This window comes from Pelophylax lessonae, assembly GCF_965119305.1.
Source record: "Pelophylax lessonae genome assembly, chromosome: 8".
NCBI lineage: Eukaryota > Metazoa > Chordata > Amphibia > Anura > Ranidae > Pelophylax > Pelophylax lessonae.
Window position 1 is genome coordinate 24,874,332 of NC_138775.1, and position 18,974 is coordinate 24,893,305.

Consider the following 18,974-nt stretch of genomic DNA (forward strand, 5'->3'; position numbering starts at 1 on the left):
CTCTCACTGAACTTCTGGAGAGAGTTTGCTGCACTGAAAGTAAAGGGGCTGAATAATTTTGCACGCCCAATTTTTCAGTTTTTTATTTGTTAACAAAGTTTGAAATATCCAATAAATTTCGTTCCACTTCATAATTGTGTCCCACTTGTTGATTCTTCACAAAAAATTACAGTTTTATATCTTTATGTTTGAAGCCTGAAATGTGGCAAAAGGTCGCAAAGTTCAAGGGGGCCGAATACTTTCGCAAGGCACTGTATGTGCAATTTAAAGTTGCAGCGACTTCAAAGTAGTTCATGCACTACTTTGGTCCGATTTTCATGCAACTTGAGGGCCATAGACTTCAATGTTAACCCTCAGAAGTTGCATGAAAGTTGTACCTGAATGTACAAAGCAATTTGTGTGAAACAGTTGTCCATTAAAACTGGTCAAAGCCAAAGTTGTATCCAAGTTGCAACCATCCAAAGTTGTGTCAAAGTTGCACTCCAATGTCGACACAACTTTGGAGTTGTACAAGTGTGAAAGGGGCCTTAAGGCCTTTAACCAGTGATAATAGACAACTGTTGCATTGTATAACATTCAGGTAAGACTTTCATGCAACTTTTGAGGGTTTGTTGAGACTTCCAATCCAACTTTGCCCTGCAACTTCAGTCCGACTTTAGTGGGCCTTAAGGCTCCTTTCACACTTGTTCAACTTGTCCTGCGATTTGGGACTGCAAAGTCGCATGACAAGTCATACTCCATGATTTCCAATGAGTACCGTTCATATCTGTGCGACTTCAAGTCCCAACGACTTCAAAGTAGTCCCTGCACTACTTTGGGCCGGTTTTAATGTGTTTTGAGGTCCAAAGACACAGGCATTGGTTCAAGTCCAGTTAAAATCACGGCAAAATCGCATTAAAATCGTGGCAACAAAACTGTGGCAAATCGCTGTAAAATCACGCGACTTTAAGGTCGCACAAGTGTAAAAGGGGCCTAAATCTACTTGATTCAAATCAAATCCACCCTGGTCGAAGGCAAAGTCGTGTCCAAGTTGCGCCCATTCAAAGTTGTGTCATAGTTGCACCAAAGTTGCACTCCAAAGTCGGCGCAACTTTGGAGTGGTACAAGTGTGAATGGAGCCTAAGGGCGGCTTCTTCCTCCCCTATGCAGCTCTGCTGTACAAGCACTGCAAGAGGCTAATATCAGGTCAAATCAGACGCTTACAGGGCTTGCATTAACAGTATGCATGTAATAATGTATTAATAAATACAGAGCTGCATTAATCTGTGTCTTTTATATCCGTCTAGGGCTGGGGTGTCAAACTCATTTTCACTGCGGGCCACATCAGCATTGCGGTTGCCCTCAAAGGGCCGGTTGTATCTGTAAGACTATATAAATGTATTTACTCTTTATCATATTAAGTCATTGCCTCTGTATTTGACGGAGGCGTAACTAGAACCTTCAGGGCCCCAGTGCAAGAAACCATGAAGGGCCCCCCGGACCCCTGGCCGGGGCCCTTCCATCCAAGCCTGGAGCTCTTCCCACTGATCCTGGGGCCCTTTACTCTCATTGCGGGGCCCTTTATTACGGTCCCACAGCGGGACCCTTCACAAGTTCTGCAGTGGGCCCCCTTCCTGCCATCTTGGGGCCTCCCCACAGTGGGGGAATGCCAGGGCCCGGTCGCAAGTGTGACCTTTGCAGTGTTGCCAACCGTCCGTATATTCACGGACAGCCCGTAAAATCGGGGCACTTTTCTCCTGCCCGTAAATGCCCGTAGCAGGAAAAAAGTGCCCGTTAAAACGATGGCTGCGGCGAGACAATCTGACTGCGCATGCGCGACGTGTGCCTCGGTCTCGTCGCCGGAAACTCACAGTCAGTCACTCTCGTCATCATCTCCTCCGAGGCCTCCCCCTGAAATCTCCCCCAGGCCTCCATGGTCTTCCATACCATATTTAAACTACGGACTTGACCATGGCCTCCAGGCTCTGAGGAAGAGGCACGGCCTCGAAACGCGTCAGCCCTCTGCTTCCAGTAAAGACGTTGATCCTCTGGCAGGAGGCAGATTTATGGAATTGATGTGCCTGAATTTCACGATTGTTTGTGAGTAGCTGATTTTAATTTTTATCTAAATAAACTCGCTGAGGATAATGCGCTAGGCTGGTGCGCCCTTTTCTTTGCTTTGTATTTTCAGTGTTTGGTCGACCGCCCTGGTCGTAAGGGGCAGCAAAGCCTAGCCATCATGGATGCCTAATATCAGCACGAGTTCCGGGATTGAGGCAGCCTGAGGACCAGGTTCCGAGCGCAGGAAAAAAGGGGGTGCTGTATAGCACTTATCCTTTTTTTTGGAGGCCTCCCCCGCCTGACCGCCTCCGCCTGTGCCCTGCCCATGGCCCGCCCAGAATTTTCCCGCCACTGCCGCCGCGGCCGCTACCTCCCCCAGCCTGAGCCTATAGTGTCTCGTCATCATCTCCTCCTTCCCTGCCTGACCGCCTGTGTCCTGCCCATGGCCCGTCCAGAATTTTCCCGCCACTGCCGCCGCTACCTCCCCCAGCCTATAAATAGGCCAGGACTGAGCAGGTGACGCTGGGGGACCGTCACCTTTGTGATCCTGGAAGTTCACCCACTGGTGTAAGTAGTTTTTATTTTTTGGTATTTTAATTGTATTATTTTTTTATCATTTTATTTTATTTTTTTACAATGTCACTGACTATGACTCTGTCCATTCAGAAAAGGAAGGAGCTGGTAAATTACATATTTACTGACCCCTTCCTGGTTCTTTATTGTGACACATCCCCTGCAGCAGCTGGCAGGAGAGGGGAGGGAGCACAGTAGGGGGGGGGGGGGGGGACAGGGGAGCACACAGGGGCCCAGAGACAGCAGAACGCAAGTGAACTGGATAGGAGGAGTGGCGGGGGCAGCATACAGAGGAACCAATCTCCTCCATTTTCCTCCTGCAGCTACAGGAGGAAAAAGGAGGGCAGTGATTTCCCTACATGCTGCCCCCGCCGCCCCTCCTATCCAGGTGTACAGGGAAGCCGCACAGGCCCCCTGGAGCATGGGGCCCAGTTGCAAATGCAACCCCAGCAACCCCTGTAGTTACGCCCCTGGTATTCGATTAATACTGGTTTCATTAATAACTAAAGCTCTGAAGGATAGGTGTATACTGGCATGGAGCACACTCCTTGGCGGGGCGGGGGGGGGGGGAAGAAACAAGCATCCCTATGGCTGCACAGAGAAGCTCAGAATCTGTAGGAGGAGCTCTGTCCTCCTCTCTGTGGGACTGCTGGTACAAGGTGGGGGAGGAGATGAGAGGGGTGCTGTAGTTGCAGGAGAGGCGTGAGGGCGACATGAAATGGCCAGGAGGGCCGCATTCGGCCTGCGGGCCTTGCGTTTGACACCTGTGGTCTAGAGTTTAGCTTGGAAGAAAGAAAGGTAGATGAAGTATTTTTTCATTCTTGAGAGAATTTTCATTTTATATGAACGTTATATTTATACAATAGGTTGTAATTATTCCCCCCAATTCATGAGAGTATTTAGCATTATTTTTGAGCTGTGTGACTACAATACCAGTATTAGGTTGTACAGAAAGTTGGTTGCACTGTAAGGCAATCCCTATCAACATTCACTGGCCAGGAAGAGGTGCGCGCCATTGTGCTGTGTAGTGCGGGGTCCTGTCAGAATAGCGCTTCCCATCAAAAAATGTAACACAAGTGACGTTCTGTGCAAAAATTCCTTTGTGCGCATGTGCCAGGTGTTCCAACATGGCCGCTATGCATTCCAACATGGCTGCCATGCATTCCAATAAGTTTCCTAATCTGACACAACACCAAGCAGCACGCAAGTCTTCAATTTGACACTTATTTTAGCTGTAAACTCACCTTATTTACTGAATCACAGTATGACATTTGTATTATAGTAAAAATAACCAGAAACCTGCAGGTAGAAGGTGGTGACGGCCATCTTGGTACACCCCACACTGCTCAGCGACAAAGTGATTATATCGTGATATAGACTAGTTCACTCGGTCATGGTGAAATAGTCTATCTCAGTATATAAGGTGAGTTACCTGCTAAAATAAGTGTGACATTGATGACTTGGCTGGGTGTAGGAAGATGTCCGCAGCCACCTTCCTGTTCTGTCAGATTAGGAAACATACTGAAACGCATAGCCGCCATGTTGGAACGCATAGAGCATGCGAAATAAGCAACTGTGTTTACAACGTCACTTCCATTGCATTTTCTGATGGGTAGCGGTATTCTGATAGAACACCGGCTGGTGGGCGCCCCTTGTCCTGTTCCATTTTTTTAACCTCTTCAATACTGGGCACTTTTACCCCCCTTTTCAGAGCTTTCTTTTGGTGGTATTTGTTAACGGCTGGGTTTTTAATATTTTGAAAAAAAAAAATGTTCTTAGTTTCTTTCAGAAAATAAGTAGTTTTTCACCTTCACTGATGGGCATTGTTAGGCTGCACTGATGGGCACTGCTAGGCTGCACTGATGGGCACTGCTAGGCTGCACTAATGGGCACTGCTAGGCTGCACTAATGGGCACTGATAGGCTGCACTGATGGGCTTTATTGATGGGCACTGCTAGGCTGCACTGATGGGCACCGCTAGGCTGCACTAATGGGCACTGATAGGCTTCACTGATGGGCACTGATAGGCTTCACTGATGGGCACTGATAGGCTTCACTGATGGGCACTGATAGGCTTCACTGATGGGCACTGATAGGCTTCACTGATGGGCTGCACTGGTGGGCACTGATAGGCTGCACTGGTGGGCTTTACTGATGGGCACTGCTAGGCTGCACTGATGGGCACCGCTAGGCTGCACTAATGGGCACTGATAGGCTGCACTAAAGGGCACTGTTGGGCGGCAATGATGGGCTGCACTGGTGGGCACTGATAGGCTGCACTGGTGGGCTCTACTGATGGGCACTGCTAGGCTGCACTGATGGGCACCGCTAGGCTGCACTGATGGGCACTGATAGGCTGCACTGATAGGCTGCACTGATGGGCAATGCTAGGCTGCACTGATGTATGCCGATAGGCTGCAATGATGGGCACTGATGAGGTGGCACTAATATGCGGCAATAATGAGCCCTGATAGGTGGCACCAATGAGCACTGATAGGTGGTACTTATGGGCAATGATGGGCAATGAAAAGCAACATTGACTTCCACAAATTGGCATCACCTCTGGGCACTTACTGGCATCACTGATGGGCACTGTTGGGACTGCAATGATGATCAGTGCCCTGATTACCTGTACAGATCTCCCCTGTAAGGAAATGCTGCTGATTGGCTCTCCACTCCTCACACTGTCAGTGTGAGGCAGGTAAAGCCGATTACGGACACTTCCTTGTTTGCTATGGATAAATAGCCGCATCATTGGCTCTTTACCGAGATCAGGGTCGTACTGCGTCCCAGGGACACAGCCCGCCCGTGTTTGCAGCGCTGTGCACCCCTGTGGGTGCACAAGAGTGGTGAGACTGGGGCAACGTCATATGACATAGTCTCAGAACGAGAGTGCATCCTGCCCGCTGTCATTTGTCTATACGGCGGGCGGAAGGTATTTAAACAAACTTTATTGAAATATCACATGGACATTTTATAAAGTTCAACACGCCGCCACAGGGTGTGCCGTAACACGGTGGTGTGAACCGGGCACACAGGAGACGAGGCATTTTGCCTTGTTATGGGGTGGGATTGCACTGGAATAGTCGCCGAACGCAGTCCCACCACATCAGATGTGAATCAGCCCTAAAGCCTGGTACACACGGGGTGAATATCGGGCGGTATCGGCCAGTTCAACAGAAACTGGCAAACCTTCCACGCCGGGTGTACGGCAGTCAGTCCCACAGAAGCCAGACGAACGTCAAGCTTCTGTTGAAGGGGCATGCTAGAAAAACATCTCCTGATCGGCATCCAATCAGCGCTCTTAGATAATGGCTGCGATCTCTGACTGGAGTGTTCTGGCTGGGGAGGGGGGGGGGGGGGCAGTCAATGCAGTTCCAAAAAAAAAGAAGAAATACTCATCTACAGCAGGGATATGCAAACTGTGCTCCTCCAGCTGTTGCAAAACGACAACTCCCATCATGCCTCTGCCTCTGGGTGTCATGCTTGTGGCTTCCAGAGCCTTGGTACGCCTCATGGGACTTGTAGTTCTGCAACATCTGGAGGGCCACAGTTTGCGGATCCCTGCTCTACATTATAAAATCACCGAATGACTCAATTTTTATTTGTTTTAAAAAAACAAACTTGTGTTCACAATTTGCAAAGCACACTAAGGCTCGGTTCACATTTGTGCGATGCGGGAACGCTGCGAATATGCAGCGTGTTCCCGCATCGCATCCGCACATCTGGCAGTTCACACTGCCATAAGCGATACGCAGGGGGTGTCAATTAAAAGTTAACGACACCCCCAGTTTGATTGCATATCGCGGTGCGATCTGCAAGTACGCACAGAATCGGATCGCACAAGTGATCAGATTTTGATGCGGCTCAAAAAATGCCTCCTGTGCGTCTTTGGTGCGGATGGGCTGCAAATTCAGCCATACAAAGTGTATGGCTGAAATTCGCACCGCACATGAGATCGCATGTAGTGCCGGTTCACACTTGTGCGGCTGTGGAGATCGCATGTAATTCGGAGCGCACTGCTCCTTCATTACATGCGATCTCATGTGTGGTGCGAATTTCAGCCATACACTTTGTATGGCTGAATTTGCAGCCCATCCGCACCAAAGACGCACAGGAGGCATTTTTTGAGCCGCATCAAAATCGGATCGCACAGTGGTTCACACTTGTGCGATCCGATTCTGTGCGTACTTGCAGATCGCACCGCGATATGCAATCAAACTGGGGGTGTCGTTAACTTTTAATTGACACCCCCTGCGTATCGCTTATGGCAGTGTGAACTGCCAGATGTGCGGATGCGATGCGGGAACACGCTGCATATTCGCAGCGTTCCCGCATCGCACAAATGTGAACCGAGCCTAATGAAGGAGCAGTGCGCTCCGAATTACATGCGATCTCCACAGCCGCACAAGTGTGAACCGGCACTAAGCCCTGGTTCACACAGATGCAATCTCAGATGCAACTTGGTCGCACTGAATCGCATTACAATCACATTGCTTCCAATGGCGCCTGTTTACACCAATTCAGCGCAGCTGTGATGCGACTTTGAGAAAGGGTTCTGTGCTACTTTGGTGCGATTTACCATGCAATTTGGCCCCACAGAATATGCAAACCACATCCAAAAACGCATCAAAGTTACACTACATAATTGCACTGCAAATCAAGTCAAAATTGCATCTCTGTAGTCAGAACGGAGACCTACAGAAGCCACAAATGAATTTGCCTAACATCACAACTTCTGCAGAAAATATCTGTGGCATTGTTTCAGCTCGGTGGGTAACAGAAGTGTGCCCCTCCCCCTCCCCCATACTGCGTTCAGCCTGTGGATTCATTTACGTTTCACATACCTCATTACAATAACACCAGCCTAAGCTATTCATTAAAAAATCCTATTAATGTTTTAACCACACATGCAATTTTAATCTCGAGCTACTGAGCAGTTTAACCATTGCCTGTAAAATCGCTGTATTTGCAGCACATTGACGGGTCACTAGGAAGCAGATCAGCTTTGGAAACCCAACGCGGCATGCTGCCGGTTCGTGATTTCTTTGCCTAATTTGGTGCATGGCTGGATACCTATAGCAGGGACATAGTAAATTTAGGTATGAAGGATTTCTCATAAGGCTTGCTTACATGGGGAGCTGGGAGGTGGTAAAATCAGGCAGTTCAGCCACAGTTTTACCACCCGCAGGCACCCACATACTGGAGCTGCAGCTGCTGCAATGCTGTGCTGGCGGGCCACTGCAAAAACCAAACAGGATGTTGCATTCGGCAGGCATTACTGTCACTGAATGTGACCAATGAAAGTGTAAGGGGCTGTGTGCTGCACAGGGTTAAACATCTGGCCTCCTCGCTGTCTGTCAAACACAGTGGATCACTTTCCAGTTGTGTGACCACTGTGATTGGCTGTCACGTCAGTCACATGATCAGAAGCTCTCAATTGCAAATATTTAATTGGGAGCTGCCTGTGACAGCTTAGTTACTGTGCTGAGAGCATGCAGTGAGCGCGCCCTCGCCGTAGAAAATCCATTACCATTGGGTGCGTGTGCAGTGGCTCGGTGATCAAGCCCACCCGCTCAGCTTCTGCATATACAGTATGTGTACAGCTGGTGGGAACAGGTGAAAGCCCAACTTCAGGAAATTTGAAGCTTATCCCTTGCAGAGAGGCTGAAGCCACCCTGCAAGGGTTAACTGCTGGTTTTATTTAGGGAAGAGAAGACGCACTTTTACCACTTAAAGCCCAGGCCTATTTCTAACATTTGTGGCTTACAAGTTAAAATCTGTATTTTTTGCTAGAAAATTACTTAGAACCCCCAAACATTGCATATATTTTTTAGCAGAGACCCTAGAGAATAAAATGGTGGTTACTACAATATTTTATGTCCCACGGTCTTTCAAACACAATTTTTTGGGAAAAAATAAACCACTCTGAATTTAAAAAAAATCTTAACAGTAAAGTTAGTCCAATTTTTTTGTATATAGTGAAAGATGATGTTACGCCGAGTAAATAGATACCCAACATGTTATGCTTTAAAATTGCACTTGTGGAATGGCAACAAACGACGGTACTTAAAGTGATTGTAAAGTTGCGTTTTTTCCCCCATAAAAATACCAAACATGTTATACTTACCTCCTCTGTGCAGTTGGTTTTGCACAGAGCAGCCCAGATCCTCCTCTTCTCGGGTTCCTCTTCTCTGCTCCTGGCCCCTCCCTCCTGTCGAGTGCCCCCGCAGCAAGCAGCTTGCTATGGGGGCACCGAGCCAAGTCACAGCTCCCTGTGTCCATTCAGACTAGGGATCGACCGATTATCGGCAAGGCCGATATATCGAGGGCCGATGTGCACTTTCCCCGATATATTGGAATCGGCCCTGGAGGTTACCGATATTTTGCCGATAGTGTTGTGACGTCATTGTATATGTTGCGCCACGCGCCTCCACACACTGGGACAGCTTCTGCCTTAGGTCGCCTCCCTCAGCCTCTTCTGGAGTCGGGTAGTCTCGGGACAGTGAGTGAGTGCACACAGTGTGTTTAACACAGCCGCCACATACATACACCCACCCACAGCTGCCCGGTGCCAGCCAGCCACCCACACACCCACAGGCCTGTACCAGCCAGCCAGCCACAGGCCCTGCCTGTACCAGCTAGCCACCCACCACAAAGGGTGCCAGCCAACCACCCACCCACCAAAGGATGCCAGCCAGCCACCCACCACAGGGTGCCAGCCAGCCAGTCACCTACCACAGGGTGCCAGCCAACCATCCACCACAGGGTGCCAGCCAGCCAACCATCCACCAGAGGGTGCCAGCCAGCCAGCCAGTCACCCACCACAGGGTGCCAGCCAGCCAGTCACCCACCACAGGGTGCCAGCCAGTCACCCACCACAGGGTGCCAGCCAGCCAGTCACCCACCACAGGGTGCCAGCCAGCCAGTCGCCTACCACAGGGTACCAGCCAACCATCCACCACAGGGTGCCAGCCAGCCAACCACCAAAGGGTTTAGTAACAGATTTGTGTCGAAAATTGTGTTTATTTTGCAAAACTTTAAATGTTCAAAATATTGGCCCATATCGGCCGATACCGATATGCAATGGCCAAAATATCGATATCGGCAACGAAAAACTGATATCGGTCGATTCCTAATTCAGACAGGGAGCCCTGCCCCTGCCCTACCTCCTCTCTCCCCTGATTGGCTAACTGACTTTGATTGACAGCAGCGGCAGCCAATGGCGCCACTGCTGTGTCTCAGCCAATCAGGAGGGAGAATCTCGGATGCTCGTGGACATCACTGGACACAGAGGGACCTCAGCTAAATGTTAGGGAGGTTGCTGCACACAGACGGGTTTTTATCCTAATGCAAAGAATGCACCTTCTGCCTTTACAACTCCTTTAAAAATTTCCATAGGCAACATTTTAAACATTTTTAACATTTACTTGTTTAGAGTTTCAGAGGAGATCCAGTACTAGAATTATTGCTCTCACTCTAACAATCGCGGGGATACCTCACATTAGGGTTACCGCCTCATCCCTTTAAACCAAGACGCATATTAATTACACAAGTTCTGTGGCTGATTAAGGTGGTAATTAAACTCACTTAGGCCCCTTTCACACGAACGATCCGATCAGATCTGCCTGTCAGTTTTTTAGGCGGACCTTATCGGATCCTCCATGCATCCCTATGGGGCAGCGGATGTCAGTGGAGACCTCTCCATTGACACCCGCTGCTATCCGATTCCGATCCTGTCTGTGAAACCCGGACGGACGGAAAACCTATTTTCCATCTGTCCAGGGGATCGGTTTGGATGAGAATGGACAGGTGGTCAACTCTCATCCGATTCCCCCATAGAGAACAGCGGGGATCTGACACCTCCCTCTCCGCACACAGAGCAGAGACGGAGCTGTCATGCGCCTGCTCAGCGGGGATCGGCGGATTGATCCCCGCTAAGCAGCACGGAGTCTGCCGACTGAGGTGGACCGTGTGAAAGAGCCCTTAGTGCCTTATGTGCATTATATCAGCCTCAGAACCTGTGTAATTAATGTGTTTCCGTGATTAAAGGGATGAGGTCGCAACCCTACCTCACATGTGCGGTTTGAACACTGTTTACATTTCCAGGCATGACTTATGTATGCGTTTTCTTTGGCGTGTGAGCACGCGGGGACGGGGGCGTTTTAAAATGTTATTTTATTATCATTTATTTATTTTTCCTTTTTTTTACCCTGTCCCTTTAAAATAAATAAATAAATAAATAAATCTGATCACTTTTATTGCTGTCACAAGGACTGTAAACATCCCTTGTGACAGTAATAGGCAATGACAGGTACTCTTTATGGAGGGATCTGGAGTCTGAAAGACCTCAACCCCCCTCCTCTGCACTTTCAAAGTATCTGTGTTTTTTGAATACTTTGGATTTTTATAAGTCGGTGCCGTTGGCTGCCGAGTAAACTGGAAGTGACGTTGTGACGTCGCCTCCGGGCTACTACATTAGCCCCTCCAGCTGCTTGTAACATAAAAAGTTGGAACTATGACTAATTTATTCTCTAGCACAGCCTTTCTCAACCTTTTCAACACAGAGGAACCCTTGAAATAAATTTCTGGTCTCGGGGAACCCCTGCTAAAAATTAAAAATCTACAACTCATGATACATTAGTGTGACAGTCAGTGGGAAGAATGCTCCTTACTCTTCTCATCATTGGGAAGAATTACCCCCTTACAGATCTCTAAAAAGAACAATGGTGTCATTGGGAACTTATCTGAGAGGCAGAAATTGTTCATTTCTCAAGGAACTCCCAGCAACCTCAGGAGGAACCCTGGTTGAGAAACCCTGGCCTAGATTAGTGATCGTCCGATATCGTTTTTTCATTGCCGATACCGATATTTTGGTCATCTCGTATCGTTATCGGCCGATATTTTCGCACATTTAAAAATATATATATATTTTTTTTTAATTGACAGGTACTCTTGTGGAGGGATCTGGGGGTCCAAACCCCAAACCCCTTCTCTGCATTTAAAAGCATTCAAAATGCCAAGTTTGGCTGTTTTGAATGCTGTCATTTTTTTTTAAATCTGACGCCAGTACCCGGAAGTGATGGCATGACATCACTTCCGGGTTTTGCATGGAGACCCGATCAGAGTCGAATGCGGCTTTGATCGGGTCTTCGGCGACCGTGCAGGCTGGTTGCCCGGGTCTCCCGGTGGGACGGGAGACTCAGGTGAGCTGCGGAAGGTGGTGGGAGGGGGGGGGGGACATCCCCTCCCACTCCTTGTAATGACAGCCGAGCGGCTTCTCAGGGGTCCACACCAGAATCGAATCGCATGGGTGTTCACACCTATGCGGTCCGATTCATGTCCGAGCTGACAGTTCGCATTGTGATATGCAAACTGATCTGGGGGTGCCGTTAACTTTGGATTGACACTAGTGATCGACCGATATTGTTTTTTCATTGCCGATACTGATATTTTGCCCATTGCATATCGGTATCGGCCGATTTCGTACATTTAAATTTTTTTTATTTTTATCACTTGACAGGTACTCTTGTGGAGGAATCTGGGGGTCTAAAAGACCCCAAACCCCTTCTCTGCACTTAAAAGTATTCAAAATGCCAAGTTTGGCTGTTTTGAATGCTGTCATTTTTTTTTTAATCGGGTGCCAATACCCAGAATTGAAGTGATGACATCACTTCCGGGTTTTTGCATGGAGACCAGATCAGAGCCAAATGCGGTTGCAGCCTGGTTGCTCAGGTCTTCTGGTGGGACAGGAGACCCAGATGAGCCACGGAAGTTGGCGGGAGGGGGGGGGGGTGACGTCCCCTCCCGCTCCTTGTAATGACAGCCAAGCGGCTTCTCAGCCTCATCGGTTGTCATTACAAGACAGCCGACTGTCGGCTATGGATGCCGGTACAGGGGTGATGCCTCTAGCTGCAGGCATCACTCCGGGACAAGCACTTTCCGAAATATCGGTAACCTCAGGGGCCGATTCCGATATTTCAGGGAAAGTGCATATCGGCCCTCAATATATCGGCTTTGCCGATAATCAATCAATCCGTAGTCTAGATGTCTGCTTTCAGAAAATATATGTTTTGGGGGTTTTATGTAATCTTCAGGTCTAAAATCATTTGTGCAAAAAACGCAAAACATGGCTCTGGCAGGGAAACTGACTTTGGGCTCTTTCACACGGGCGTTCCGTATGTCCGTTTTTCATCCCATCCGTTTGCGGATGAAAAACTGACATGATGTATCTCTATGTAAATACGGATGTCAGTGGATGATCATCCGCTGACATCCATTTTTCATCAGTTCAGTTCAGTTCAGTTTTTTTGAACGGAGGAGAACCCTATTTTTTCTTCCTTTCAAAAAACGGAACGGACGCAAAAACGGATGTCAGTGGTGTCATCCGCAGACATCCGTATTTACATAGACATGCATTATGTCAGTTTTTCATCCGCAAACGGATGGGATGAAAAACGGACATACGGACCGGATGACACAAGTGTCATCCGTGTCCGTTACAAAAAAAAAAAAAAGGACCTGTTCGGGCAAAAAAAAAGGAACGCCCGTGTGAAAGAAGCCTTAACCACTTGCCGACCGCCGCACGCCGATCTACGTCGGCGGTCAGCCCCTCACAGGCAAAGTGACGTAGGGCTACGTCACTAGCTTGTGAGGGTCTAGGGAGCGAGCGCGCGCCGTCGGAGGCGCGCTCCTGCTCCCGCGTGGTCACGGACCCCCCTGCGCATGTGTCACTCTGCGATTGGCGGGGGAGAGGGAGAAAGTCAGGCAGCTTGTGTAAACAAGCTGCCTGTCATTCTCCCCTCTGTATGAGAGCTGATCATATGGATCTACTATGTAGATCCGTTGATCACTCTGCATACAGCTGAAGCCACAGCCAATCACAGTAAGAATCACGCCCCTAGGGACACACACAGCCCCTCCCTCTCAAATAAAGTTAACCCCTTCACTACCAGTGTATTTTTACAGTAACAGTGCATATATATAGCACTGATTACTGTAGAAATGTCACTGGTAACCCCAAAAGTGTCAAAAATGTCAGTCAAGGGTCCGATCTGTCCGCCGCAATGTTGCAGTACCGCAAAAAAAATCGCAGATCGCCGCCATTACGCGTTAAAAAAAAAAACAACAAAAATGACAAAAATCTTTCCCTTAGTCAGTAAACGCAATAACTTTTGCGCAAACCAATCAAAATACGCTTTTTGCGATTTTTTTTACCAAACATAGGTAGCATAAAACAAATTGGCCGAAAATGTTAAAAAATTTTGATTTTTACATTTTTTTTTGGGGGGAATTTCATATAAAAAAAAGGGAAAAATATTGCTATTTTTGCAAAATTGACGCTCTTTTTTTGTTTATAGCGCGTGATCAAAAAATCGCACAGGTGATCAAATACCGCCAAAAGAAAGCTCTGTTTGTGGGAAAAAAAGGACGCCAAATTCGTTTAGGTACAGCGTCGCACGACCACGCAATTGTCCGTTAAAGTCACGCAGTGCCGAATCGCAAAATACCCCCTGGTCGTTTAGCAGCCAAATCCTCCGGGGCTTAAGTGGTTAAAGGATGAATGGTTCCGTTGCACGCAAAGCGGTATCTTTCTTTTCATTATGGGGGTCATGCTAAAAAAAAAAAAAAAAAATCGGAGCTGTGACACCCCCCTGAAAATGGCTTGTGAATTGCACAGACAGGCTATGTCCATTAACCCCATCACCTCTCCCATCCTGATAAAAGCGACAGACTTATCCAGGAATTAAGACGATTACATTTCCTCCCGACAGCTTGAAGCACAATGTAACCAGTTTTACACAGGAGCCGAGCCTGGCACAGGCAGCAAATCTCTTACCGAACAGAAGAGGCTTTAGACTCAGCGTCTCCATGTGCTGGATTTTGTTGGGAATGAGCTCGATCTTCTGCTTGTGACCGACCTGAAAAACATAAAGGATTTATCAGGTCACAGGAGGTCACATATAATACAGCACTGCTCTGGGGGACACCAGAGCTTTTCACTAACCAATGACAGTGCGATCTGTAAAGATCCCTGCAGCTCTGAATGCACGCATTACAAAACATTGATGCAGCCATAGATAAGACAATATTTTATATCTTGTAGTAATGGTGGATGACATTGGACAAATTTAAAGCTTACATTTTACCTTTCCTGGTCCCCCCTCCCGCTCATTATTATGTTTTAAATTATGAACACATTTTCATAACATAACTTATTTTAGGCCCAGTCACTGGCTGCACACTCCCCCCCACTAAATCACTTTGGTCCCCAAAGATAGAAGAAACTACTAAGATGAGTATTTACATATCACATAGTTAACAGAATAGCTACCAACTACAATTAGTCAAACACAAGTCCTCACACCCTCTTATATCCAAAAGCACTGGGTCTCTATGCTCCTCTATGCAATGCAGGCACTTCATGGCTGGTGGGATTGGCTGGCAGGGTGTTGTACATAGCTTCCTGAAAACATTAAAACACCCTGCCTCAGTATTCCTCTCAAGTGCCCCCAGCTGAGATGGGGTGGGCCAGCGACATTAAGGCTGGGGAGAAAAGATCAGGGGTCTCTAAACTTTCAAAACAAAGGGCCAGTTTACTGTCCTTCAATCTTTCGGGGGGCTGCACTGTGGCCAGTGGAATAAGAAAATGTCCTGGCGTCAGAGGTAGTAACCAATGCTCCATCACTGGTTTCTTTGGTTACATCAGTGCTTTGTGCACTGGTCCAAATCACCAAATCATTTGGTGGAGGGGGGATTATGATGTGGGGTTGTTTTTCAGGGGTTGGACCTGGTCCCTTAGTTCCAGTGAAGGGAAGACATTTTGGACAATTTCATGCTCTCAACTTTGTGGGAACAGTTTGGGGACGGCCCCTTCCTGTTCCAACATGACTGCGCACCAGTGCACAAAGCAAGTTCCATAAAGACATGGATGAGCGAGTTAGGGATGGAGGGACTTGACTGGTCTGCACAGAGTCCTGACCTCAACCCATTGGAACACCTTTGGGATGAATTAGAGCGGAGACTTTGAGCCAGGCCTTCTCCTCCAACATCAGTGCCTGACCTCACAAATGCGCTTCTGGAAGAATGGTCAAACATTCCCATAGGCACACTCCTAAACCTTGTGGACAGCCTTCCCAGAAGAGTTGAAGCTGTTATAGCTGCAAAGGATGGGCCAACTCAATATTGAACCCTACGGAGTAAGACTGGGATGCCATTAAAGGTCATGTGTGTGTAAAGGCAGGCGTCCCAATACTTTTGACAATATAATATAAATAAATATATATATAAATATATATATATATATATTTTTTTTTTTTTTTTTTTTTTTTTTCAATGTAGAGAATATTTATATTTGAACGTTTTATTTTGTATTGTTTCCTGGATAGGAATAGCAGCTCACTGATTGGTTCCTCCTACATCCTGGAATTGTTCTTTTATCTCTTTCTGTAATACAATCACATCACCTGCTAAACACTCAGATATTCCAGATTTCTATTATTGTCCGGAATCTCCTTCAGGACCACAATAGGTCAGGTAAGATAAGTGCTGATTGGGTGTGACTGGACGGATGTGCATAGAAAGGGGATCTGGGACAGACATGAGCGCAGTGATATGGGAGACGCAGAGGTCACGCAGAGGTCACGCAGAGGTCACTGAAGGTTAATCCACTTTTATCCTAGTGCCTGTGATATTGTGCAGATAGAGAGGATGGGGTGAGAGCCTGTGTGTGAGAAGATCTGCCCCCCCCCTTCCCCCCCACAGCGGATATCTCAGTGTTAGAAGGCTAAATCATCGAATTTAGGGCTCTCCGAACTACGGCCCGTGGGCCACATCCGGCCCTCTGTGAGATTTTATCCGGCCACCACTGACCCAGTAGTGTGTCCTCTACATGCATGGATTCAGGTCAGCAGAGGTTGCCTATGGTCTCCAATCACCCCCCCCCCCCCCCCCACACACAGGTTACCGCCAGTCTCTGATCATCCAATGATGCTTCACCAATCATTTACAGGAGGACAGAACTTCCTCCACCCGCACCTGCTCCCACCCTGCTGCTACAGTGCGCTGTAACCCCTACAGTGGTAAGGGGGACTCTGAGGGGGACTCTGAAGTAAGGGGGGACTGTATAGAGGACTCTGATGAGGACCCTGATGTAAGTGGGGACCCTGATAGGGACCCTAATGGAAGGGAGAACTCTGATGGGGACCATAATGTAAGGGGAGGGGGCACTCTGATGGGAACCCTGATGAAAGGGGGAACTATGATGAGGACTTTGATGTAAGGGGGGCTCTGATGGGGACCTTGATGTAAAAGGGGGTGGGCTCTGATGGGGATCCTGATGTAAGGGGGAACTCTGATGGGGACCTTGATGTAAAAGGGGGGGGGGGGCTCTGATGGGGATCCTGATGTAAGGGGGAACTCTGATGGGGACCTTGATGTAAGGGGGGGGGAGGGCCTCTGATGGGGACCCTGATGTAAGGAGGGGGGGACTCTGATGAGGACCTGGATGTAAAGGGGCACTCTGATTGGGACCATGATGTAAGGGAGGACTCCAGTCGGGACAATTATGTAAGGGGGTTCTGATGTGAACCCTGATGTAAGGGGGAACTCTAATGGGGACCCTGATGTAAAGGGGAACTCTGATGGGGACTCTGATGTAAAGGGGAACTCTAATGGGGACCCTGATGTAAGGAGGTGGAGGGGCTTTGATGGGAAACATGATGTTAGGGGGGCTCTGATGAAGACACTGGTGTAAGGGGGGGGCTCTGATGGGAACCCTGATGTAAAGGGGGACTCTGATTGGAACCATGATGTAAGGGGGGCTCTGAGGTGGACCCTGATATAAGGGGGGGGGGATCTGACAGGGACCTTCATATAAGGGGGAACTCTAACGGGGACCCCGATGTAAGGGGGGGGGGGCTCTAAAGGGAACCCTGATGTAAGGGGGAACTCTGATGTAAGGGGGGACTCTGATTGGGACCCTGATGTAAGGGGGGCTCTTATGGGAACCTTGATGTTAGGGAGGTCTCTGATAGGGACCCTGATGTAAGGTAGGACTTTAATAGGAACCCTGATGTAAAAGGGGGCTCTGACGGGGATCCTGATGTAAGGGGGAACTCTAATGGGGTCCCTGATGTAAGGGGGGACTCTGATTGGGACCATGATGTAAGGGGGACTATGATTGGGACAATAATGTAAGGGGGACTCTGATGGGGACCCTGATTGGAACCATGATGTAAGGGGGGACTCTGATTGGGACCATGATGTAAGGGGGGACTATGATTGGGACAATAATGTAAGGGGGACTCTGATGGGGACCCTGATTGGAACCATGATGTAAGGGGGGACTCTGATTGGGAACCTGATGTAGGGGGGGCTCTAAAGGGGACCCTGATGTAAGAAGGGAATCTGATGGGGACCCTGATGTAAGGGGGGACTCTGATGGGGACCATGATGTGATGGGGAACTCTGATTGGGACCCGGACGCAAGGGAGGAATCTGATGGGGACCCTGATGTAAGGGGGGACTCTGATTGGGACCCTGATGTAAGAGAGGACTCTGATGGGGACACTGATGTAAGAGGGGACTCTGATTGGGACCATGATGTGTGAGGGGACTCTGATTGGGACCCTGATGTAAGGGAGGACTATGATCGGGTCCTTATGTAAGGGGGGACTCTGATTGGGACCATGATTGGGAACATGATGTGGGAGGGGACTCTGATTGGGACCCTGATGTAAGGGAGGACTCTGATGGGGACCCTGATGTAAGGGGGGCTCTAATTGGGACCCTGATGTAAGGGGGGGCTCTTATGGGAACCTTGATGTTAGGGAGGTCTCTGATAGGGACCCTGATGTAAGGGGGGACTATGATTGGGACAATAATATAAGGGGGGCTCTGATGGGGACCCTGATTGGAACCATGATGTAAGGGGGGACTCTGATTGGGAGCCTGATGTAGGGGGGCTCTAAAGGGGACCCTGATGTAAGGGGGGACTCTGATGGGGACCCTGATGTAAGGGGGGACTCTGATGGGGACCATGATGTGACGGGGAACTCAGATTGGGACCCGAATGCAAGGGAGGAATCTGATGGGGACCCTGATGTAAGGGGGGACTCTGATTAGGACCATGATGTGGGAGGGGACTCTGATGGGGACCCTGATGTAAGGGAGGACTCTGATGGGGTCCTGATGTAAGGGAGGACTCTGATTGGAACCCTGATGTAAGGGGGGACTCTGATTGGAACCCTGATGTAAGTGTGGGGGCGGGGGGCTATTTTTTCTCTTACTATACCTCAGGTAGGTGTACTATGTGTGGGGGAGGGGGGTGTCACTCAGGTAGGTTTGGAGGAGGGGGTCCC

The 18,974-nt window shown here is 48.7% G+C and overlaps 2 protein-coding genes across 2 annotated transcripts in view; one reads left to right on the forward strand and one right to left on the reverse strand.

Moving 5' to 3' along the window:
* The window catches only part of LOC309562133 (kelch-like protein 10), a gene marked incomplete at its 3' end in the record, with an annotated part of 516,189 nt that overhangs the window by 217,560 nt on the left and 279,655 nt on the right, over nucleotides 1-18,974 (forward strand). The window lies entirely within an intron of this gene.
* Nucleotides 1-18,974, reverse strand: part of P4HTM (prolyl 4-hydroxylase, transmembrane) — a 121,398-nt gene that overhangs the window by 99,877 nt on the left and 2,547 nt on the right. Inside the window, exon 2 of the mRNA XM_082266428.1 lies at nucleotides 14,453-14,534. Within this exon, the coding sequence (XP_082122554.1) occupies nucleotides 14,453-14,534 (82 nt within the window). The remainder of the gene's footprint in view (nucleotides 1-14,452; nucleotides 14,535-18,974) is intronic.